The sequence below is a fragment of the Aricia agestis genome, chromosome 21, assembly GCF_905147365.1.
Source record: "Aricia agestis chromosome 21, ilAriAges1.1, whole genome shotgun sequence".
In the NCBI taxonomy this organism is placed as follows: domain Eukaryota; kingdom Metazoa; phylum Arthropoda; class Insecta; order Lepidoptera; family Lycaenidae; genus Aricia; species Aricia agestis.
The window spans coordinates 3,459,301-3,485,204 of record NC_056426.1 but is presented as its reverse complement, the minus strand read 5'-3'; the positions used below and the strand labels follow the sequence as shown (position 1 = coordinate 3,485,204).

The window sequence follows — 25,904 nt, the reverse complement described above, 5'->3', positions numbered from 1 at the left end:
ACGCTCTTCATACAAATGGAGCGACATGCGGTATCTATCTTGATCTATGTCTGTGGTTAAATATATTATTGGTGTCTGGTTTCCATACCATGTGAGTAGGATACCATTATTTTTGTGGGCTTATGTAGGACACAGCAGTTCGGTCAATACGATAAATTTCTCTCTAACATGGGACCAGACTATAGCATGATTTTGAATAGTAATAGTTCGCTAAATATTCAAATATTTGTACTTGTAAATTTTCAACATACTTTTGATTTCGAATACTATGGGATACTTAAAAAGTTACAAATAAGTATAAATACATAAAATACAAGTCTATTGCGTTTTTATTTACACTGATCCAACTAAATATAATATTAATACCTAACCAGGAAAAACCTGCACTGAGCAAAAACCTGCATTATAGCTACAGCAAAAAATGCTAGCATATTTTGGTTGTATGTCATTTAAATTTGTTTTCTTACGGATAAGACCAGCTCTTTTCCGAGGCCTAATTCAGATTTCATAATATAGCGAAGAGTGCTAAATCCCAACAATTAAATTTATCACTTTGGTACCATAATATATTTTCCCAGCATTAATTCATCAAGCCCCATACGGTCACTGGTGACCGAGACACAATAGAAATTCTATTGTGTCTTGTTTTTCCACAATCGACGGGTTAAACTATCCTATTACCCAGGAATCAAACAACCACTGTACAAAATTTCATTAAAATCAGTACAGCAATTAGCTCAGACAGATTTCACATTACAATTGTATGGATTACAAATTTTTCCCTGGTCAGTCTGCAGCATGACTGGTAAGACATGACCAATACTTCACGAGAGTATTGTACAAGTACTCGATTCTCATCATAATTATGTAATAAAATTAGGTACTTAATTTTTTACCAAATTTCCCTTTAAATAAATTAATCATGGACATAAGTAAATTACTATGCGGCCGGCGCGGCTGCGTGCGCCCCGCGCCGCGCGCTATTCCTCCCGCGCGCGGTGTCTATGCGTTGGCTAAATAATAATTTAACTTTAAGCTACATTTACTCAGTGATCGATTGATTTTTTTTCTCAACTCTATAGCCAAATATCACATCCTCGAGTATTGAACATGTCTCACTAGTCATGCTGTACATGCTTGTAACAAACCCTATATCAGTCTATTCTGAACTCGTCCTCCCCCACCTTCACTCGCTTCAAACACAACATCAAACTCTCCTGACTACTGCGTTTCCGTTTCACAGCCTTGCCGTCCTTACTATCTACACTACAACGTTCACTATATTCACTATCACTGGATACACTACAATTTTTGGATACATCTTTCTCCGACACACTACAACTTTTAGTTACATTCTCCGGAACCGAGTTTTTGGTTAATTCCTTTTCCGGAGTATCCTTGACTGAATCATCAGAGATCGTAGCATTCTTGATGATGAGCAGATCTTTCTCGATTTCTGTCAGTTCTTTTGGCTTGCGCGGTCTCCCTCGTGGCCGTTTCTGCTGCGACTCCGACTTTTTGGGCTTCTTTTGTACATCCTTGATCTTGTTTTTCTTTGGTTGTGGATCACTCTGGAACGTGATAAAGAGCATATTAGATTTAGTTGTATGTAATACTAGATGTTACAATCTTGCTGTGCTGAAATTCGTTTATAATTTATAGCTCTTTTTGGCTATAAAAACTATCCTGTGCTCCCGGGACTCAAAGAATCTCTAAAGCTTTCATCAAAATCAGCAGATCGAGAATCAGCGGGGCTAAAATGGTCACATTTAGCAATTCCTCTCAATCAATTCAGCAAATGAATTGTCAAAACTGTCAAACTGACAAATGTCAAATCAGTACGAATTACTAGACATGAATTGCAAGCAGAGTTGCAATTTGCGATTTTAAAAAATGAATTACGATATGATTTATATCATGATTCTCCAAAGCGACCATTTTAGCTCAGCAGGGGTAACTAACAACATTTTCGCAATTCTATTACTAGATGTTTACGGAAACTTTACATTTTGTCTCGATAAAAGCTACCCTTGTCCTTGTTAATTTTTTTTCAATTATCACACTGGAATTGTACATTTACCATGTTAAAAGTATCTAAGTGCCTTATAACACTGGCGATTAGCGAGCGATTTGAAAGCGACGCGACTGCGCAGCGCACACGCCGAGACTGCGCGGCGTGCACGTCGCGACAGCGCAGCGTCGTCGCGGCGTGGCGTGGACGCCATTTTGTACACTCGTCTACACAGATTATTATTATACTAGCTATTTGACCGAGCTTTGCTCGGTATTCGATAAAACACGATTAAAATGACATTTTCTAAAAATGATTCCTAGCTAGATCGATTTATCACCCCCGAAACCCCCTATATACTAAATTTCATAAAAATCGTTGGAGCCGATTCCGAGATTCCAATTATATATTTATATACAAGAATTGCTCGTTTAAAGATATAAGATATAGTAGAGTCGTCTAGGGAGTGACGTCAGAATTCATTTTGTAGCTGAGTGTCCAAAACGCCGAAGGCAAACTGCGTGCACGCCGCGTAATCGCGGCGTCATCGCGGCGTGTGCACTGCGCAGTCACGTCGCTTTCAAATCGCTCGCTAATCGCCAGTGTGATAAGGCCCTACCATCACAAAAAGCAGTTCAAGCATAAAGTGAAACTCTTAGACAGACATACTTCGCATTTACAATATTAGCATGTACTAGATGTTCCGCGCAGCTTCGCCCGTTTAATTTAGGAATGTCACGGAAACCGTACATTTTTCCGCAAAAAAAGAAACCTATGTCATTTCACGTGGTCTATTCTTCATGTGTGCCAAATAACATAAAAATTGCTCCAGTAGTTTCATATAATAAGCAATTTTAAATAATTTCCTCCGTTTTTTCCACATTTCCTCTATTTGTTCGCTCCTAATAATAATAATTGCCCGTAGGGCAGCTTGTGGCGAGCTGTTGGGGAGTAGCGACCCCACGAACCCGAGTGCTCCCAGGGAAGCCCCTGTTCTCCATCACCGGCTTGCCTTCACCGGCCGGCCGGAGTGAACACTGACTGAGAATCAGGCCCTACCTCTGCCTTGCCTTAACCGGCCGGTCAGAGTGGAGTCGCAAGAGCTTCGGCTCGGAGGGAGGATGTGAAGCGTAAGTGGCGAGTGGGCGACGTGATGGGACCCTCTGAGGGTGCAAATGATCGGCGTTTAAAGTCCAGCGACACCTCTCCTGCCTCAAGCCGCTCTGTCAATGTTGCCGCCTCGGTGCACCGTGCGTGCGGCCATTTTGAGGGGCCCATTCAAAGAGTTGGCGAGTCACCGTCTGCCAACTTTATGATACATGTTTCCACGTTGTATCGGCAGACGCAATAGTCCTTCCATAGTCCCAGTTACCCAGTTCACGAGCACCTCACCCATGGTCGTACTCCCATAGTGCGGACAGGGAGAGTCGCGGCCAGTGTCACATAACATTTAGATTAAAACTATGTAACGGGCCTCTACGTGTTGGCTTCGGCCCCACGCATGCCTTCCAAAGGTCCGGGATTTAATTGCCCGTGAGCAAGGAATACCTTACACAAACAATAATAATAATAATAAAACATTTATTCATGAACTTTGGACATTACACCACACTACATTACAAGAAAAAACAAAAACAAAAAAAAAACACAGAACAGTTAAAATGATGTTGACATGGCAATACAAAACAGTAGTCTAATATGAACTGTAACTAGCCTAACTAAGAATGAACAAAAAATAAAAATAAGAAAAGTAGCAAGTAACGAATATTTCAATTATAACTTAGCAAGCAAGAGTGTTATGGGAAGGTAGGGGTGTAATGCTCAAGCCATTGAAATGGAGTCCACTCAGGTAAACGACTATGGATAACCACAGTCCCTGATATTCTGTGGATCCAAAATGTCAGGCGCAAAACAGGACCACCCAAGGCTACAGTGTCGCAATTTAAAAATCGCTCCTATTAGTATTAACGTGATAAAATATAGCCTATAGCCTTCCTCGATAAATGGGCTATCTGACACTGAAAGATTTTTTGAAATCGGACCAGTAGTTCCTGAGATTGGCGTGTTGAAAAAAAACAAACAAATAAAGTAGCAAACTCTTTCGCTTTACTATATTACGAGCTTTTGCCCGCGGCTTCGCTCGCGTTAAGAAGTATTATTATATACAATCTTTCATCCCCTATTTTAACTCCTTGGAGGTGGAATTGATCAAAATCTTTTCTTAGCGGATGCCTAGTTGCCTACTTCATATCATCTCCCTGCATGCCAAATTTCAGCCCGATCGGTCCAGTGGTTTGGGCTGTGCGTTGATAGATCACCATGTCAGTCAGTCACATTTGAGTTTTATATTTATAGATATAGATAGTATAGATTAGTGTGACAGACAACATTACCTGTTTAGGTTTAGCGCCAATGTACCCGGAGCAGCGTTTGGCGCCGCACATACACTGTTTCTTCTCAATGCCGGCCGACTCCAGGTTGTAGTTGAAAGTTAGCTCGCTGTTCTGTAACATTAAATCACCAATACTAAATCTAGAAAGAATAAAAAGATACAAGTCTTAGCTGGCCCCAAGACAAGCAATTTTATTGTAAATTTTATTGAACAGTTTATTTGACAATTAGATTGATGGCGCGCGATGTTCAATAGTCCACACTGTGCCTTTTTCTGTTCGTCAAGGGCATGCGTTATAGCGCAATCAACAGCGAACGTGAGGCCTGCCCGCGACAATCAAAAAAACAATGTTGGCGTTGCGTTCGTTGACGTATTCAATTATTGAATGCGCCAAAACGAAAGTTGAATGAAAGAAGATGACGAAAATTGAAGACGAAAGCGCATAGTGTGGACATAGCTACAATCATTGTTAAGAGCATACAACTAAGATTAATTAAGTACTTATTAAGTAAAAAGGAAAAAATAGAGTGTAAAAAAGATTATAAGAACTTATTTAAAACATGTAATATCTTACCCATTGATAAAAAAGTTGAATATTTAATCGGTATTCAATATTACTTTAGTAGCGAGTATAAGAAAGCAATAGATAATAAATATAATACTAAAAGGGCTAGAGAGCAAAGATTGATAAAACCTAAAATTAAAAATTACTATGGAGAGAGGACAAATAAGTATTTAGTACCTGAAATATGTAACAAATACAATATATTAAGGGGTGAGAAAAATTTTTAAACCAAAGCGGATCTGCCAAACTGATCTGAAAAACCTGTCATCGGACATATCGTATAAATCATATAAATGTATAGGTTAAGCTAAGTATAAAATATATATTCAATTTTTCTATTTTATTTTACTTGTATATTTACTATTTAGTTCTAAGTTACAATTTTTGTTTTGTTTCTTTTTGTGGTGGACACACAGGTGACGAGGGCCGCTTAGAACATTTAGAAAGTTTAAGTTGAAATCGCCACATGTACGTTTTTTACTAAACTTGTAAATCCTATTATTTTAGTAACAGATGTTAAACAATGCCCAAGAATTTTTGTTTGTGATGGATTTTAAAAAGCAGATGTTTGGTAATTGGCATATTGACTCAGTCCACTATAGTTTTAGTAAACAATGTATACAATAGAATAGTATAAAAAAAAAGGTTAATGAGCGTATCTCGCCGTTAAACTTTGGTTTGGCGAGGTTTAAAATGTATTAGTTTTTAAGTTTTTGAAATGAATAAAAAAAAAAAAAATCAGCTCTAGACGGTCAATAATATTACGCAATACGTGATATTGACAATAAAATACTCGTCTAAGGGCAATATCGTATTTTGCATCATCAATAAGAACTGAGTATGAAGTATACTTCACTTCGAACGATCTCAACTTTTTATAAGTTCGAAGTGATATATATATCACTTCGAACTTATAAAAAGTTGAGATCATCATCCTAACCCCGGGCGCGCACTAGCGGCCAGGTTGCGGCGGTCAGCGAAAATATGGTGTGGCCGCTGGTCGCGTTGCGGCCAGGTGCGCGCGGTCTATGGCGGTTTCATACTAATGTATCTATCTCGATGGCCGCCGCGACCTGGCCGCTAGTGCGCGCCCGGGCAAAGAGTTACCAAAAGGTTTTCCGATAATAGTCAATTTTTTTCTTAGGGTCAATTCAGACTGCAACGCGTAGATGAATTTCGAAATTTGTACTGAATTGACATATTTCAAATCCATACAAATTTAGAAATGCTTATCTACGCGTCGCGTTGCGGTCTTAATTGACTTAGGTTAACAGAATACAGTGCGACCATTTTTTATTTATCTCTTAGACTTAAAAGGTTAATGACCGCTAGGGACAAATTATTTCATTTTGACTATAGCCATTTCAGTTCATTTTGACGCCAAAGTAAACAGCTGTTGACGACGTCGTCAGATAGCCACAATACTCACGGCGGGTATGTCGTCGATGGCGAACAGACCGACACGAACATCGCCGAGCACCGTCCACTTCTGCGTCTCGCAGTTCGGCTCGCACGAGTGGTTCATGAATCTGTAACGTGATAATTAAAACTTTATTCCTAATTTAAAAACCATAATATTAAAACTACATAAAATTACAACTAAATACATAATTCTTCAAGCCCCATAAGAGCACCGGTGGTCGCGACAACAATAGAATACAATAGCATTTCCTGGAAACTGTGATCGAAGTAATAATATACAAAGATAGGAATAGAAAACAAAATACAAACAGGTAATACAGAAATAAAACATAAACACACGAAAATTTAAGCTTAAAAACTAAGTTTAAAATAGTTGAAATTATTATGGCAGCGTAATTGCAAAAAATTAAATTATCTATTTATTTATTTATTCTAGAAAGAGTTTCTATAAGGCTTCAGTCTTGAAATCGGCGGGCAGTGGGGCGGGAGCGGCGTTGGCGCGTTCCAATGTGTAGATTTATAATTTATGCAGGGTGCAATCCGGGAGTTGACAGTATGTTTAAAATTTTAAAATAATTATTAAATTTTATAGATTTATTGATAAAAACTCTAAAACAATACAAATAACGAAAAAAATAATTATTGATTTATTTTATTTTACATTGAAAAAAATTGGATTTATTAACTGTAAGTCACGTGATTGGAAACGCTAATCTGAAGCAGTGACGTCATCGTTCAGTGTCAAACAAAATTGACTGTTGTTAGGTTAAACACTTACTCACTTTTGCTCTGTCTACGCTTGTTTTGTTTCATGACGTCATGATGACGTCACACGTGATCACGTGACCACAATGCCGCGTTTTTGTGACATATTTTGAATTCAGTATTTAAAATAATTATTAACTCATTCTAGGGCATAATAATGAATAAAATACTAATTTACAGGTATTATTGTAAACAACTGAAGCGCTTAAAACTATTTTTAAAAAGTTGTCAACTCCCAGATTAAACCTTCGTGCCAACTTTTTTCCAGGGCTTGGGTATCATTAGGAGAGTCCATTTAACCAAAAAAATTGGGTGAATTTTTTTTTAAATGATATTTTATCCCATTTAAAATCGTAGCAGAACGGTCACTCGCGGCGCGGGGGAATGAGCTGGGATAACGCGGGGGGAGGCGCGCGCCCCCGCGTCACGTGCGGGCGACGCGTCGTGTCCATTAATTGTAGTCTTTTTTAGGATAACTTTCGGAAGCTATTTCTCAACATTTTAGTACTGAGTGATTATAAAATTCAAATTCAAATTCTTTATTAAGCATACAATAATATACAATAGTATAAAGCTAGGTAGCGTACATCACGTCGTCTAATCCCATGCTAAGTAAAAACTTGTGTTATGGCAATCAGACAACAGATGCACGCCGAACAATTTTATCCTAATATATATTATTAACACATTCACACACACAATCACACTACACTTTATCACGTAAAGTCTCTTTCGGCGACGTGATGCGCGCTTCGTTCGGGAGCCTCCCCCGGAACCTCCGGTAAACTACACCGGCGGGCCAGAACTCCTCCACCTCGAAGATGGATAAAACTTGAGTCGGCACTCTCACCACAAAGGAACTGAAATTCACTTTGTGGCGAGAGTGCAGACGCTCCACCCTCAAGGTGTAGGTGGTCTTCTCGCGGATGTAGTTTACGACGTCTTCGACCGTCATGGACCGGTGCAGGCGCGACACTTAGAGCGGCGTCGCGGACACCTCACTCCGCAGGCGCAGCTCGGGCACATAAGGTGCGGTGCCGCGGTGGTTGCGGACGGTGGGCTTCCTGTTCTTCCTGCTCTCCACCAGAACGAAGAAGCCCTCCTCGTCGCACCTCCTGCTCTCGTCCCTGTCGAGTCGAAGATTTTCAGCCTTGCGGCCCTCCTTTGCACCCCTCGCCTTCGCCGGCGGGGGCGGTGCGGGGCAAGCAGCGACGCTTTTCGCTGACGTGCAAAACGGCGAGTCACGCTGAGCTCCGCGACGCATATTTATCGAGTCGATGCTCGGGTGACCTACATAATGAATTATTACTTTTTAATTGTAATAATTCACTACGTAACTCACCCTTGGTGGATTCCGAGGCATCCAATCTACCTCGCATCTCGTCCAGCTCTGCCCTCATGATGTTGAACTTCTGGAGGAGGCTGGAGACGTTGACGTGGTCCGTCGATACTGCGCTGCTTGACCACAAACACCGGCAATTCCGCAGGATTAGTCTGCTTGAGCAGGGAGATGATGTCCTGCAAGCTTCGTTCGCTTCCGTCTCTCCTCCGGGACGTCATCTGCGCTGTCTTGCCGAGCGCTTCGTACAGCACGAGCCTGCCCTTGCAGATCTCCTCGTTGGTGTAGGTGGACCTGCACAGCTGCACGATGCCATCTTCGTCCATGGTGTTGACGACGTGTTGTACGAACGCCAGCAGCTCGTTGGATACGAGCGCCATAATAATAATATAATAGCTCCCACACCGGTTGAAACCAGGCCAGCTACGCAGGAGTAATTTTATAGTGCCCAAGTGTGTGCGCAGTACACAAGAGCACTCTCTATTCCTTTACTCTCATAACCCAGTGGGACGGAAGACCGACACGACCGGTGAGAGATCAGGCGCAGGACCGACTTTTTACATGCCCATCCGACGCATGGATCATCTTACTTGTCAGACAATCAGGTGATCAGCCTGCATTGTCCTAGCCAAACTTAGAAATAACATGTTTCCAACGCGGGAATCGAACCCACGACCTCCGAGTCAAGAGCCGAACTTTTCTCGAGCGCCATGGTGTCGGTGCAGCGGCTGTGACCCGCGCGACTCGCGAAATATTAATTAATTTTATTAATATTTGCAACGTGTGTTGCTGAGCGGTGCGCGACCGTTCGCTACCGCGATCAAAAATATGTGTATTTTTTATTTTTAACAAGGATCAATATATCAAAGTTTGGCAGGAAGGTTTAAGTGCACCCTGTGTGGATAAGCCATCTAGCGGCGAGCGAGTACGATAAGTCATCTAGTATTCCTATTAATTTACTTGTCTAGTTTTGCGGTCTTACCTCGCCAAATTGCCCTTCGGTCCCGCATCGATCATCCTCTCCTTGTCCAGCGTGAGGAAGTAGAAGTTCTCGTCTCTAACTTCGTGCTTCCTGCGCATGCGCCGCTGGAACTCCGCCTCGTCTAGCAGCTCACCCACGTACTCGATCACGAACTGGCCTGTGATCACGATTCACGAGATGTAAAAAAGTGATCATGAACTGGCCTGGAGGATCACGAGATGTTGAAGTAAAAAAAAGCGATCACGAACTGGCCTGTGATCACGACTATTAGTTGAAGCGCAACGTAATCACGAATTGGCCTGGATTCAACTGACATTACTTATCATGTTTTTGTGTAGAGGACACAACGCCCCCATTTTTTATTCTGGGTAATTTATATTTTCATTTCATCCGGATGCATTTTCAATTGAAACAATGGCAAAAACATAATTTGTTCTCAAAGTCGGTAGTGGACAAATTAAGTTTGGGAACCCCTGGACCATAGGATAATTTCAAAGTATACCTGCTTTTATATCCTCCAAACATCTGAGTCCCCACCCTCGGTGTGGCGTACGATACGGCGCCATCTTGGGATATTGGCGTTTCTCGAACGCGCGGTTGTTACAACACTCGCCCGCGCGGCACGTCGGCCCGCATTCCGTTAAGAGCATCCTGTAATAAGAATAGGTTTAGTCAAAACCGTTTTAAAGTATTATGTGACGAGAATGACGCCAGCGTCATTTCAATCATCACATGCGAAAATATTAATGCTTTGTATCCACGAGCGTCATTTTGCCGCTTCGCATCTACTACTGAACCTTAGCCTCCATCTACCTGTTTAGACACTGCGAATACGGGCCGCACGGCTCCAACTCCGTGGGGTCGCACTCGCACTGCGTCAGCGAGCTCTCTTCCACGTCTATCCGGCGGTTGACGAGCGAGCCGACCGGCTTGTTCACTTTCAACTTGACATAGTGTGGCGGTAGCAGGGATGACGCTATGTCCTGAGTCTCCTCGTCGTCGGGAATGACGTCTGTAATCAATTTAAATTAAAAATATTAAGGGTTAAAGAAGTGTTATACTACTAGAGTACCGCAAAGCGCAGTTTGGTACATTTAAGGTGACGCCGCGTTAAAGTAAAAAACCGTGTTGGATATGTTTTAGATTGCTCGTTTTCTTAAAAAGACAAGCAACAGAACAGCAAAAAATGGAAAGGGCGAAGCGACAAAATGGTTTTTGTCGCGTAATTTAAAACCATAAATACATTTCATATAAGCTATGGGCAAATTATAGTTTGTGCGTTTTATGATGATATGCGTGACACATTATAATTAACAATAGTAGGAAAGTTACCTAACAAAAATTAATCGATAGTTTAAAAATATCGAATCACTTCGTAAAGGAATTGCAATCGAAATTATCGATTTCGTAGTGACATTTCAGTGGTGCCGGCGATTTAAGAAGGCTGCCCTTTTTTATCGATTTGATTTCGATTCAACAGAGTCAATCTCTATTGACATAAGTTCCGTTTCATGCATGACATTTTTCAAATGTTTTCGTAGCAATAATTTTATACTCCTATTTCACAGTCAACATTTATAATTTTATATTAATGAGTTAACATTTAGCAACTTTTCATTTTTATTCATTTACAATTATAGGAAACATTTGTTTTTGTAGATGGAATATAATTTATTATATTTTGTTTTTTTTTTGTTTTCTTGTAAAAAAAACCCGTAGCAAGGAATATGAAAACTGTCACCCATATCATCTTAAAACGCACAAACTATAAAGTGTATGCTGAAACCAATTTATGAAATGGAAGCTTAAATCACTCTCCTCTGTTGGCAAAATAGGAATCCCTTTTTTTACAGAGGTCTTTTTGATTGATTATTCTGTGTTATAAAAGTTGACCAATCGTGTTATGCTATGGGCAATTCAAAGACAACGACATGATGAATACTGACAATGAACATTAATTTCTGAGCTTTAGTCATTGCTGAGAAAAATCGATATTGCTATAGCCAAATTATCAAGGCGTTGCCTTAATTTAAATTAAATCGAACGGAGTGTACTCACTTTTCAATATCTCGCAGGCGCGAGAGGCATGTTCTATGGCTAATGTGAACGCCGAGTCGATTTTGGACTTCTGACTTGATATTTTGCCTGTGTCACCTGAAAAACAAAATAAATGTTCTCTATTTCTCTTATTTTTCTTTTTGCGAAAAATACGATATCCAATATCGTATTTTGAATAATAAGTGAAAACTGAGAATGCATAATGCAGTAAATCGATTCAGACTCATTAAAAGTTGGAGATTAAATACTAAAAGTTACCAAAATATTTCCGAAGAATTTATAATAGTTTATAAGAAGTTCCAAAGTTAACAGAATACGGTGCGAACATTTTTCACATCGCTCCTAGACTAGTAAAGTCAACGAACGCTGGTGCCTCGTTTTTTTCATTTTGACATACACATAGTACTCATTACAGAATATTATAATAAGGCTTTTCAAATATACATTTACCAAAAGCCTTATTATATTTGAATTTGAATATGACCCCTATTTCCCTCTTTACCCCTAATTCCCCACTCCCCTTCCTGAAATGGGAACACGCGACCTCTATATAGAACCCCTTTATTTTTACTTCCTTTATATAGACCTCCTTCATATAGACCCCCTTTATATAGACCCCTTTTTAAATATATACTTACCCTCCTGGAACGGGAACACACGGCCTCTATTCACCCAGTAGTGGTCGTACTGGCCGAAGAACCGCACCACGAATTCCCCCTGAGAGTGTTTCACGGCCATTATGTTGGCGGGAATCTGTGACGGGTGGAGGATTATGCCAGGCCACCATCTGGAAAAATGTAATAAATTAAATCACAAGTTAATTTATTTACTATTATTATTAATTTATATATTATTAATTCAAAGCTTTGGCCAAACCTGCGCGTCAGTAACGCGGGAGCGTCTGCAACGCAAAACTGGTGTGCACATCTGCGCGACTACGATGCGAACCCTAGATTCATTCCCACTCTGCCGACGCGAACGTCCCGCATTGCGGTCGCGCAAGTGTGCACAGAGCCATAAAATTACATGGGCAGCGTCCGCTGCGCGGTAGACGCGCAGGCTTCGCCGAAGCTTAATATATTACTTAACATATCATATCAATAAAATATTTTGGGTGTAAAAACCACCGCTACACACGCCATCGACTGACACCCAGAAATACTAACAACGCTTCGCTGTTTAGCAAATAAATGATTTCTTCTATTTCTATTTATTCTCAAAAAACGCCATCTAGTTGACGCACAAGAATACTATCAACGTCCTCTGCCCCTACAATGCTGGTACTAATAAAAAAGTGTCGTTACAACTTTTTCAGTCTAGCCCAAGGCGCAAAGCGCGATAAGGAACTACGTTCCAAAAACATTTTACTATACCTGTAATGTCCTAGCTTGACCCACACCATCTCCCCATACAGCGGCAGCCGGCCAGTTTCACAGTCTTCACACATGTAGCCACCTGCAAAATAAATCATCTATCTCTAAGGCTGTGTCTCAAATTCACAGGGAGATAACGTATCTTGCGACAGCTACGCAACAAGTGTTAGACAGCAATATCTGCTGTCGGTAAAAAAATTCATATACAAAATTTCTGACAGACTATTGTATAGCCGTCGCTAGAATCACCCTGCCCGAGTTCGAGTTTTTTTTTACTCGCTTTGAGTAATTGGAATTAATGCTATTTTCTATTAATGCATGCTAAGTATTATTGCTTTGCTATTTGCTAAAAACGCGGCTTCGTGAATTATCGGTTCGCATGGCACCGCTCGCGTCGAGTATTATTTCGCATCGAGTGAAAAATAACAATTAAAACCGATGTGCGAAATAGCGCGGACGTGATTTTTATCATGATCGCAGACTATTGCTACGCACGATAATATTAGCAATCGTATTTTAGCAATTACGATTAAAGGCACATACACACCCTAAACTTATTACTTTGTTTCCTTACAACGTAGCCCGTATTTAACTGAAGAACCTAAAACAGTAAAACTACCTACCTTCTGGCGGGTCTATATTGAGGCATTCCGCGTGGAAGGAAGTGGGGCAGTACTCGCAGCATATCAGCGTCCCGCCGAGCGCGCAGATGAAACACCAACCCGTGTTCACGTGACATGGGACTTTGCCGGGTCTGAAGTTACAAAAAAAAAAAGTATAAAAATTATTTACTTTTTTGGCCAGACAGCACTAAAGGTACAATTCCGTGCATCGCGACAGTCGTAAGCCGCGCGCGACCTACGACGTCGTCGGTCGTCTGTCAAAGTTAGAAACGGTGCCATACATTTTCATACAGTCGTAGGTCGCGCGCGGCTTACGACTGTCGCGATGCACGGAATTGTACCTAAAGGTGGCTTTCGGATCTTTGCCGCGAGCGACCGCGACCGACGAAAATTCAAACGAAATGCCACTTTATGACATAGGCGATAGGTTTCATTTTACACTACCTACTAGCTTTTACGCCGCCGCCGGCGGCAGCGTGGGTCGCCACCAAAATGTCAGTAGAAAATAGACACTTATATTCTATGTCATAAAGTAGCATTTTATTTAAATTTTCACCGGTCGCGGTCGCTCGCGGCAAAGATCCGAAAGCCACCTTTAAAGCGACACGAGACGACGCGACACTTCACGTTCCATAGAACTGTCATGTTTTTTGCAAAACGTCAGATTTACGTTTGTAAAACATCACTTCTATGGAACGTACCGTTTCGATCAACGCGGCTAGCGACCACGGCCGACAAAATTCCAATAAAACGCCACTTTATGACATAGGCTTAGGGTTTCATTATGTTCCACAATCTACGCCGGTACAAAGCAGCAGCGGCATGGGCAAAATGAAACCTATATGTCATATAGTGGCATTTTATTTTAATTTCTGTTGGTCGCGGTCGCCTGCGGCAAGGATCGGAAAGCCATCTTAAGACTCATAATATTCTATAACTGTTAAGAACCTTTCGATCATCTTAGCTTTCAAAAACTAGATTAAAATAGGTCCACCCACTTCAAAATCAATTGCGTAAGTTCTCTAATGTAAACAAAATTATTACAAAGGCAAAATTACCTGTGCTCGTAATGCCTGGGGCAAATGATTTGTGAGCCGGTCAAAATCTGCGAGCCAGCTGGAAGACATTTTGTGAATGTATGATATGTGGCCGGACATCTGACACATCTTGCTAGCTTATCCCCACTAAATCTAGTCTTGCAGCCCCTTGGGTCATCACTGACACATGTGTGGCATACGTGGCGAGGACAAGACATGGCTTCGAACCCTTCCTTACTCTTATTTCGAACGTCACCCCCGTTGAACTGAGTTTGGGGCCAATGGGCTAAACACTCTTCATGGTAATACTTATGGCAGTGAGCCACCTGGCATTTCTGTCTGTACTCCACGCACTGTTTGGGAGAAACTGGCGACTTGCATACGAAACATTTCGGCATCTCTAACTTTTCGCAGTCTTTGCATTTAAAGTTGGACGAGTCAATAACTTCTTCTGGTCTCTTGATCTCCAGTTTTACGTCCACTATTTGACATTTTCCTGGAGTGTTCCAAGAGATCGCGACTTTTGTGCTCTCGTAGTCGTACGGTACGTTGTCTAAGTCTCCTAGGATTTCTCGCATTTTAGCTGATGCTTTCGCTTCGAAGTCTTCTGCGTCTGCAACTATTGGCTCTTTATCAGCTTCTATAGATAAATTTGGATCAGAATGACCGTCTTGAGTCTTATCATCACTATGATCGTCGTCCACGAAGGTTTCATCGGAATTTTTGATTCGCCGTTGATATTTCTTCTTCTTTTTCCTACCTCTGCTTGGAGTCTTTTCCTCTGTTTGTGTCTTGTGTTGGTTTTTAACGCAGTCGGCATGGAACATACCGTGGCAAGTTTTGCATTTCACGAGATTGGAGACTTTCTCGCAAATTTCGCAAACTCTTTCCCGGGCCAGGCCCTTGAATACGTTCGGTTTTGGGGTGGTTAGTTGTTCGAAATACATTTCCACCATATCCATTTCGTTGTATACATAGTCTTCTATATTTGCTATTTCTTCTTCATGCGTCAAATCAACTTCTTGGGATGGCTGACTCGAATTAGCTTGCTGTTCCACGTTGGGTTTGTTTGGCTTCTTTCTGAATATTTCGAATAGAGCTAGCTCTTCTTCTATATCTGAAATTTCTTCGTTGTAGTAGGGTCTAGCTTTAGACCTCTTAGATTTCTCTTTAGGTTCAACATCAATTACTTCGGAAACCTTAAAACTTTCTTGGGAATCTTCTTTCACTATTTTGAATTTCCTTTTAGGCTTTTTCGGTTCGAAATCTACGCCTTTTACCAGGGACGTTTGATCTATGTCATCATCTCTTTTCTTTTCATTTTTTATCTTCTCTTCATAGAGCCATGTCTTGTACAGGTAATTAGTTATTTCTTCTTCAGTAAGCTCTGGATGCTCATCCATGACGTAATCTTGTCGCAATTCTAAATATCTGACAAATTCTGCATCCATTAATGTTTTCTTTTTTTCAGCTTGCGTTCGTTTTTCTTTCCACATTTGCTTTCTTTCACTAAGTGAAATCTCACATTCACTCTCCGAAGAATCAGATGGTGGATTATCCAACTTATCATTACTTAATATTTCCTTAATCTGAGATTTGTCATCGTTATCCATTTTAAATTCTGTTTCGTTAACATTATGATGGCGAGATTCTGTATTTATACTAGAAACTTCATTATCATTTGATTTTGAAGATTTTTTATGATAATCGTGGTAGCCATTTTGCATTAAAAACTTATTAATGATTGTAGGTGGTTTGTTTTTTGCCTCAGAAGCATTACTAGTTCTCTTTCGGCTCAACCTTTTTCTCTTCTTATCTTTATCAGCGTAAATACTGCTTGCACCTTTAACTAAACTAGTTTGATCTATTTCGTCAGTTATGTTCTTTTCAGATTTATTGTTCTCTTCGTAAAGCCATGTTTTGTACAGATATTGAATAACTTCTTCATAAGATAGCTCAGGATGCTCATCGATAACAGAGTCTTGTTTTAATTCTAAGTATCGTACAAACTCTGGTTCCATAAGAGCTTTCTTATTTTCTTTTTGGGTACGTTTACGTTTTATCAGTTGCCTTCTTTTACTAATTGTCATTTCAGTTTCACTCTCTGTTGAACTACTAGATGAACTATCAAAATTGCCATCGTCATTTGTAGTATCTTCATTTACCGATTTTTTGTCATCATACTCTTCAGGTTCATAATCAGTTGATTCATTTAAATTTTGGTTCTTTTTATCTTCGCTCTCAATTAAAGTACTTAAATCATTGCTTTTAATGGTGTTACGCTCTTCCTCACTCTTTTTTACGTCACTTTCATTATTTCTATAATCGGAAACTGTGTCCTTACTACTTTCAGGCGAGTTACTTTGTTGAAAATCTGTTTTAGAAGTAGATTTCATAACTTGAAGTTCTGTTTTAGTCATTAACGATTTTTCAAATTGTTCCTGAAACCCGTTATTTTTAAAAAAGTGATTAATAATCGTCGGTTGTTTTTTCTTAGTATCTATCGAATCACTGTGTCTTTTTCTGCTTAACTTTTTTCTCTTTTTATCTTTACCTCCATTTGAAATTACACCTTTAACCAGACTAGTTTGATCTACTTCATCAGTTTTTTTCCTGTCACATTTATTGTTCTCTTCATAGAGCCACGTTTTATATAGATATTGAACAACTTCGTCGTGAGAAAGTTCAGGATTCTCATCAATTACAGAATCTTGTTTTAATTCAAGGTAATTTTGGAAATCTGGATTGTTTTTAACGTTTTCTATATCTTGTTTTGAAGAAATACAACTTCTATTTACTATATCAGTAGGACCATCTTTTATATCCAACACCGAATCATCATTTTTAATAGATGTTGCACTTTTTTTATCAGTTGTAATTTTTTGCTCTTCAATATTTGGATTCGATATTGTAGTTAATGTAACATTTTCTGAATTACTATTTATTTTAATGTCGGACTCGGTATTTCTTGAGTCCGAAGCAACTACTGTATTTTTGTCTTTAAAGCTACAGATTTTTGTTTCTATATTATCAACTACTCCCAATTTATAACACTTATTATTATATTCTGTGCTTTCTTTGTCACCCATAACGGAATCTTCTGTTTGTATATGATTGTTTTCTATAGTTATTTTACTGCACTTCTTATTTTCATAAGCCGTGCTACCGACGGCGTTGTCTTTGTCACTTGAAATCGAATTAATGCTATCTTTATTAATTTCCACTCCATTTGTACTGCACTTTTTATCATAATCTGTGCTACTGTCGGCGAATTCATTTCCATTTGTAACTGATACTTTTTCGATGACACTATTTTCATTACGTTCTAATTTTTCGTTGACATGGTTCAGTTCTTTATTATTTGTATGTATTGATGTAAATAAAGGTTTTTTATTTTCTTCTCCAAGAGTTTCTACTGGACACGTTACATCATTTATATGGTTCCCTATTTTACCACTACTTATTTTATTTGAAGTAATAGCGTCCTCAACATCATTAAAAAATCCATTTCCGTTTTGTAATGTTTTATTTTGTGTCTCGCTATCTGGTTTTTCTGTTTTTCTCGGCGTATTAGACGCTGCAGCAAAATTATCGGAAATATTAGCTCTGGTGAGCAATATTTTTAATTTACGTTGTTCAGTTTTTGTTAAGCTACTATTGTTGAGAACTTTTGTCTCCTTCAATTTACATTTTTCTGATGACAAAGTCTCCTTGTCTACAAAGTTCGTCTTTTTATTGGTACTTGAAATGTGTGGTTTCTTATCTTCTAAGTTTCCAGTCGTCGGCAATAATTTAAAATTATTAGGAGATATATTATGGAATGTGTTTACATTTTGCGATATTTCTTTATTCTTGGTATTAGAATTACTAGCAGAAATCGTTGTAACTTTAGGTCCATTATGATTATGTGTAAGTGTATGACTTTTATCATCCGTGTTGATAGTGGTTGGTTCATTTCTCTCAGGTTTAGTCGAAATAATATTTTCAGGTCCATTTTGCGGGGCATTTACCTTGTTTTCTGTGGTGGACAAATTTTTGTTTGTATCTACTGTTGTTGTCCTAAGCGAGTTTATAGGGATTTTCTTCGACTGTGGCACAGTTATTAATTTCTCATCTGTGTCACAACTATTGATTGGCATTGTAGTGTTTTCTGTGCTTGAAAGCTTATTTTCTTTCTCTGGTGTCTTTATGTTATTGCTATTACTTTTAGGATTTTGTGTCATTTGTGCTTTGTCATTTAATAGCATTAAATTACCATTTTCTACTTTGGGTACGCTAGGGAATTCTGAGGTAACATTTTTTGGATCAGTGCTCACTTCCTTTGTCGTCTTATTACCTACAGAAGATATGCTTACTTTATTTTCTATTCCAGGGGTTTGTAGCTTAGCTATTATAGGAGAGCTAATTTTAAAATCACTGTAACTAATATTATTCTTGACTGATTCAGTGGACTGTGTGGACTTTTTAGGCAAAATAATTATTTTATTTTTAGGAGAGATAATAATAGGCTTGATTTCTTTGTGATATCCATTTACCGGGGATTTATTAGTAGGTGACAAAATAGTTTTGTTTTGTGTGAAGTCATTGGGTTTCTTTCGACCTAATTTTATCCTGCCTCTTTCTTTATCGAGAGCCTTATAATTAGTACCTTTAGTTGGTGCTTTGTTGTCTTTCCCCGTAAGTTTATTATTAATTATATCCCTTGATTCATACTGCCATGTTTTATATAAGTAGCTAGTTATTTCATCTTGTGATAATTCCGGATGTTCATCCATAACATTATCCTGCTTTAGTTCTAAATATTTTTTAAATTCTGGATTGTTATATTCCGTTTTTAAATCGTTCTTAGGATTATCATTCACAGGAGAGTTATTTATAGATAACTGTTCTATACATTTTGACTCACTTAAAGGAACTAATTCACTTAAGGAAGATGCAAAATCATTTTCTTTTAGTTTTGTTTCAGATATAAGCAGTGATTCGTTTCCGTTTATAACTTGATTGTATTTACTTTTTTTAGAACTTATTGTCTCTTCGTAGCTTATTTCGTGTTGTTTATCATCTAAAGGCAAATCTTTATGTTTTTCTTCAATTTTTTGTTCTCCGGTTGTTCTGTGTACATCGTTTTCAATATTAGTGGTTGATTTGTTTAAACTTTTAACATGATTAATACTGTCAATTCTTTGTTTAAGTTCATTATATTCATTTTCATTTAATTTATCTGCAGTTTTAGAAGCAAATTCTTCATGAATTTTATTATTGACACTCTCAGTTGATTTTCCTAATTTTACATCAATAAATACATCAGATTTACGTAATTTTTTTGATCTTGTGTTAGGCATATTTAATTCACATACGTTAGATTTCTCGTTATTGCAATATGATCCTTTGGTCTCGTTTATTTCACATGTATCTATCGATTTTTGTCTTGTCTTGATTTTTTTAACCTTACGAAAATTTTGAGGCACATTTTCAGGAACACTATTAAAATTATTAATATTTGTGTCTAATTGAACATCGAAATTTGTATTGACACTACTTCCATCTTTATTTTCTATTTCAGACTCTTTTGATTTATGAATATTGGTTGTCGTACATTTATTACCTTGAGTTTTGTCAATATTCAGATCAGAGTCACTATCATCAGTCAGTTTTTTTGTACAATCAATATCTTTAACATCAGTTCCTTTACTGCTGCATTCAATTGATTTAGTTTCCACGCCCATAGTTATTTCTTTCACAGATTTATTTTGTTCCTTTTCATGCACAGCATTCAAATTTTCAGTTGAAATTTCAATATCTCTTACGTCATTTTTGGGGCTGCTAGTGAATGGTCGAGTTTTGTCGATATCGTCGCATATTTTGTCATCAGTGATTCCAGATAAGTTTTCATTACCATCGGACTCTACGGTATCTTTGTTAGTGGATTGAGAATCGACCCTACTAATTTCAAAAGAAGTCGACAATCCAGAAATATCCACACTCGACGTCGAAGGCATGTTTTCATCAGAATCTATGCTTTGTTTAATTTTATTCAAGACATTTTTCCTTTCACTTGAAACTCTCTTATCTGCTTCAGATAATGGACTTTTAAAAATATCGTTATCTGATAAATTTTTATGACTATTGTTGGTTTCATTTGTAATGTCAGATACATATGTTTGATTTGATTCATAATTAAGTTCGTCATAAGAATTTTCCATTGCATTGTCATTAGAAACAGAAACTGGCTTGTAATTTGATGATGTAGATGCTTCAGGGTCATTTAATATTCTACTATCACTACTCTGAGATTCGTTATTGCTTCTTCTAAATCGATGCGGTTTTTGTGAAGTACTTGGTGTAGGCTTATTGGTTTTGGCACTAGTTTTATCAGGTTTATCAACTGCTTGAGATTTCAATTGAGATTTTTCTGGTGTTTTTGTTTTAGCTTTGAGTAACCATCTGTCCATGTGAGATTGTTTTTGGATCTTTGTGATGCCAGTCTTGGCAGCCATGTTGTCGAGGCAGGCTGTGACGACGTCAGAAACATCGAGTGATTGTTTCCTCTTGTTTTTCCTGTCTGAATCGTTTCCTTTGGTATCATCTTCAGAAAAGAGTGTATCATACAGGCTCTCACTGAGTGAGACATCGCTATCTGTCCTTGTCACTCTCTTGCCCTTATCACTCTTGGGTGTCACTTTCTCTGGCCATACTTTCATAAGCATAGAATTCAAAAGGTCAATTCGTAGCCTCTTAGGTTCGCGTAGGAGTGTTTCCGCTTCTTCTACTGACAAAAGCCATTGCGGCATCTTTCTCTCGGATATAAAGAAGGCCGCATACAGTTTTGGGTCCTTTTTCTTTGCCTGAAGTAATCAACAAAACTGATTAGAAAAATATTTAAACAAAGATAAAGAAACATTTATTGCTCAAAACTGTGTTACAAAGGTGTTACAGATTTGTTGGTTTCAACAGTTTACACATTCGGGCATGCAATATTTGTATGAAAGGGAAAACATAGAGCACACATCCAAGTAATTTCATTTTACAACAATATTAGATTTGAATTTATAATGATTAAAATGCATAATATTAAATCCTAATAATACTTAATACATAATTTTTAAAAGTCATTTCATAAACATTAAATTATATTATACTTAGTTAATATTTAAAAATCAAACAATGTATGCATATAATATTTGTCATTTCATCTTTTAAAGTTATACTTAGGTATACTAGACACAATTTATTACTAGTTAGTCATTTTTCCTTAAAAAATTCGTCCAAAATATAGAATAGTTTTACAATTAACCATTTTTTTAGTTTATTTTTGAATTTAAGTCCATTTAATTCTTTTATTTCTGTGGGTAAATGATTGTAAACTCGTATAGCAGAAATATAAGCACTTTTGTAGAACATCATATTATTAATTTTTGGAAGAGATATGTTGTTTTTATATTTATTACGTAAGATTCTGTTTGTTTCCGATTTGAAGCTTAAGCTTTAAAATTATACTTGAAAAAAAAAATACTTTCATGTTATTAAATACAAGAAAAATACCTCTCTGTTGCTCTCTGTCCACCACAAATTGTCATCCACAGTGTAGATGGCGGATCTACATTATTTAGTCGGGTTATGTCAACTCAATATTAGCCATGATCTATCATACTTGGCATAACGCGACCAAATCACATAATTATGTCCACATCATGAATCAATTTCTATGATAGTATTACCAGGAAGGATTATTAATTTGCTAAAATTATTTTTTCTTTACATAAAGATGAACAGCAAGTCTCTGCACTTACTTCAGGTGTAAAATGTGCCCTTGTCGTTTCAAATTCCAGTTGACCCAAAAACGGCCTGAGCATGCTATCTGTGATCCAACTCCTCCGGCCGTTGTCTCCGAAGAATGTAACATTAAATATGTTACGAACAGTACGCCCAAATACTGGAATGCACATAATTTCCAATTAATATTACTTAATTATATTAACATACAAAACTATAAGTAAAAAGCTAGACCGTTTTCCTGTTAAAGTTGTTACTGTAGATACTAAGAAAAATGTATGAATTATTCAGCAATAATATCTTTGTTTAAAAAATTGGTAACTTTTTTGTTCTATAAATAAAATTTGGTATTCAGCCTTGTTTGTGTGCCCTTACATTCCTTTGCCTAAGGCTCAAAAAATATAGATGGTGGAATGACAAAAAGTTACCCTAGAGTTCAAAATGATTTTTTTATAATATAATTCAGAATCAGCTAATTTTTCTCTATCAATTATTCTAAGCGGGCCCCTGACCTAATAATATTGAACAATATTTATTTAACAACAATTTTTTTGACAGTAATATTTTTAAAGTAAAAATGAATCTTTAAAATGGTTCTGTTGTATAATTTTTTACAAATAGCAATATGGCACTTGGTAACTTTTCACAAAAATTTAAAAATAGCATTTATTTGTAAGGTAATTGTTGAGCATTGCACGCTTCCTATAAAATGAGATATTTCAAATGATTACATTTAACCTTCATAAGATGTTATCAAGATATAATAGTAATGTTGTTATACAACATTTCATCATCATTATCATCAACTCATTATTAGTAAATTAATTTATTCTAAATCAAAAAGCAAACTAAACTAAGGGTCTATTTCACTACTTCCTAGTGCCGGATAGGCTATCCACCATTTAACTTGACAGATAGATTATGGAGAATCTGTCAAATAAGGTCAATTATGTTGTGGATAGCCTATCCGGCACTTTATCAGGAAGTGGCGAAAATTATTAATACTTATTACAAACACAAATGTGTGTCTGAGTAAAATTTATCTTAAAGTCCACTTCCACTTAAGCCGCAGAACTGATTAACATAAATTTTGCAGGGAGACTAAAACAAAACCTTTTTGTGAGCCCTTAAAATATTTGACGTAATTCTTTTTTTAAACTTTATGTCATACAACATGGAGTAACATATTGAAATTTTCTTTTTTTATAAATTCTAGTTAAGTTATTGCATAGCCAGAGTTAATTACATTTCCATGAGAATTATAATTTAGTTTCAATGAGAACACCATATTTTTTGGGATATTTAAAAAAACAGAAAGTAAGTACCAATATTTACGAACTTTAAAGAGAGAGAAACAGAGTTGAATTTTTATAAACTGCTGTCAGCATAGATTTTTTTTCTAATGATGAGCGTTGATCACACTTATGGGAACATAATATTATCTTTATGTTAGCAATCGCAAAGCCTAGCTAAATTAGAAAACAAAATTATAATAAAAAAATAATAATATCTATGGATGCTTCACACCACGTCAGTCTGGCTCTGTGCTAAGTACCGGAAGGACTTGTGTTACAGGTACCAGACAACAGAAATATAATATTTAATACTTATATACTATACATATATTTAAGATTTTTATTATGTGAGCACAATGCTGGGAACTCGAAAAAAATGCCGTCTTCATACCATTATGATTTTTTGACGGGCTCATTTGATAGATTTAACTGTTTTAAGGGTTCACAAGAACAATCTGTAAGTATATAAAAATATTTCTACACTAAATAGCTTTATTATAATAAAAATATTTTTACAGAAAAAATATGCTAGTATTTGTCTGGTTTGTTTAAAGTCACAAAGTCACATGTCAGATGAAGATGCTCTGATCTTTAGTATTGAAAGAAATCCTTCTACTTACATTTAGTTTTAACAAACAATTCCGTCCCTGGCTCTCTAGTAATGATGCAAGGCCAAAACGGATATGTACCCATTCTTGCCCAGGCCAAATCACCAACCTGATATTCCGATTTGGCTTCAATCTCAAAGATCTCACTTTTTGAAAGATCCATTTTTCCTGTATCTTTTTTATTTTTGTCGTCCTCCTTTTTGTTGTCTTTGCTATCAAAATCTAAAGTCTTTACGACTGACTGTGTTTCTTTACTTGATAATTTCCTCTTCCCATGTTTTTCCACAGATCGTTCTAGAGATGACCGATTTGATTTCTGTGTGCTTTTGACAGGAGAAAACATGTTTTTTATCAATACAACAGTTTCTTCAGACTCCTTGTCCTTATCTTTTAATTGTATCAAATCTTTCCTAATGTAGACTTTAGGATACCTTTTTGATGGAGATTTTTTCTTTTCTGCCAAACCAAAACGGCTCAAGGCAACATTTTCTGAGTGAATATTTTCAATTTGGCTCTCGAAAGGTTCTGGTTTTTGTGAATCCAATTTGATAGGTGAGTTTGATGCATGCATCTTATAGACCGGGGACTGTACTGTTGATTTTGGTGATATTTCCATTTTCGGTGATTTGGTTTTTACAGACTTATCGGGTTCGGAATTTTCATTTTTTAGCCGTCGGGCCCTGCCGTAGCGACTCTTGCTGCAGCCATCGGCGGATATAGGTGAAATCACTCTGGCGGTTAAGCTAGTCTCCAGTTCTCTTTCCACCAGCGAGCGTTTCTTTGGTTTGCTTTTGACAGTAGGGCTTTTGGTGGTATTAAGGTCTTCAGCGCTTAAATTATCCTCGGATTCTTCCATTTTGAATATTATTGTCCATAAAATTCGTCGCTATGCTGACGCGAATCAGGGCAAAATTTTCGCCACTGGTATCTGTAAGAAATACTTAATTGTTTTAACAGTTGGACGCGTACACCGTTTTTTCTGGACAATATACGATAAAACAATATGTTCTTGCAACTCCCATGGCGGATATCTCTGGGATATGAAACAAAAGAATCGAATTGAAGTTATGTCTACATGGGCTGTAAGGTTAGGCACTAAAACACAAAAATCTCAAGTAAAACATTCGAAGTACACAGTTTTATAACATATTTTCCTTTTATAAAGACATATTTTATAATATTCAACTCACAACACTCAATTTCGTAAGGTACAATTCTAGTAATGAACGATTCTCACTATCTATCTATAGTCAGTACATCGAAAACTTGATTTTCATTTTTACAGATTTATTTTACACTTTTGTTATGCCTAAATATAGTTTTTAGCTTCAAATAAATATGTAGTTGTAGGAATTTTATTGAAAATGCACTAAATTAAGTAATCGGTGGAGCAAAGTCCTATTTTGATACGACCTGTGTCCCAGTGTAGCCGTCATACACGCGCCATCATAATTTAAATGAACCGATTATTTAATCATTCTTTGACCTGCATACCCTAACTTATAAATTAATTATGAACAATAACTAACCTTGGTAATAAAACACTCAAAACTAAATATAAACACTATTACTAAATTACACAGAAGAAAATAAGTTCAACGACGCTCAGCAAACTTGTACCGCGAAAACACAAGTGTATTCTGTCAATGTGTGAGTGAATT

At 37.4% G+C, this 25,904-nt stretch overlaps 1 protein-coding gene across 1 annotated transcript; it reads right to left on the bottom strand.

The window, feature by feature from the left end:
* LOC121737565 (protein PF14_0175-like) lies at positions 1-25,868 on the bottom strand. The gene is made up of 15 exons (XM_042129221.1): positions 25,773-25,868; positions 24,256-25,171; positions 22,358-22,500; positions 14,589-21,412; positions 13,531-13,661; positions 12,908-12,989; positions 12,173-12,321; positions 11,535-11,630; positions 10,290-10,488; positions 9,979-10,127; positions 9,477-9,633; positions 6,398-6,497; positions 4,405-4,515; positions 1,132-1,571; positions 1-793 (listed from the first exon to the last, which is right to left on the bottom strand). Exons 2-14 carry the CDS (start codon positions 25,097-25,099, stop codon positions 1,155-1,157), a joined length of 9,402 nt encoding a protein of 3,133 aa, XP_041985155.1. The 5' UTR covers positions 25,100-25,171; positions 25,773-25,868; the 3' UTR covers positions 1-793; positions 1,132-1,154.
* Positions 25,869-25,904: the final 36 nt, after the last annotated feature.

What these genes read in the sequence shown, in the direction of transcription:
- LOC121737565 (XM_042129221.1), bottom strand. Translation starts at nt 25,099, where the DNA reads ATGGAAGAATCCGAGGATAATTTAAGCGCTGAAGACCTTAATACCACC. An exon ending in TTTGGAGGATATAAAAGCAG is followed by an intron (nt 9,634 to 9,978) that starts GTATACTTTGAA and finishes TCGTGATCACAG; the next exon opens with GCCAGTTCGTGATCGAGTAC. An exon ending in TTGGCGCTAAACCTAAACAG is followed by an intron (nt 1,572 to 4,404) that starts GTAATGTTGTCT and finishes ATCACGTTCCAG; the next exon opens with AGTGATCCACAACCAAAGAA.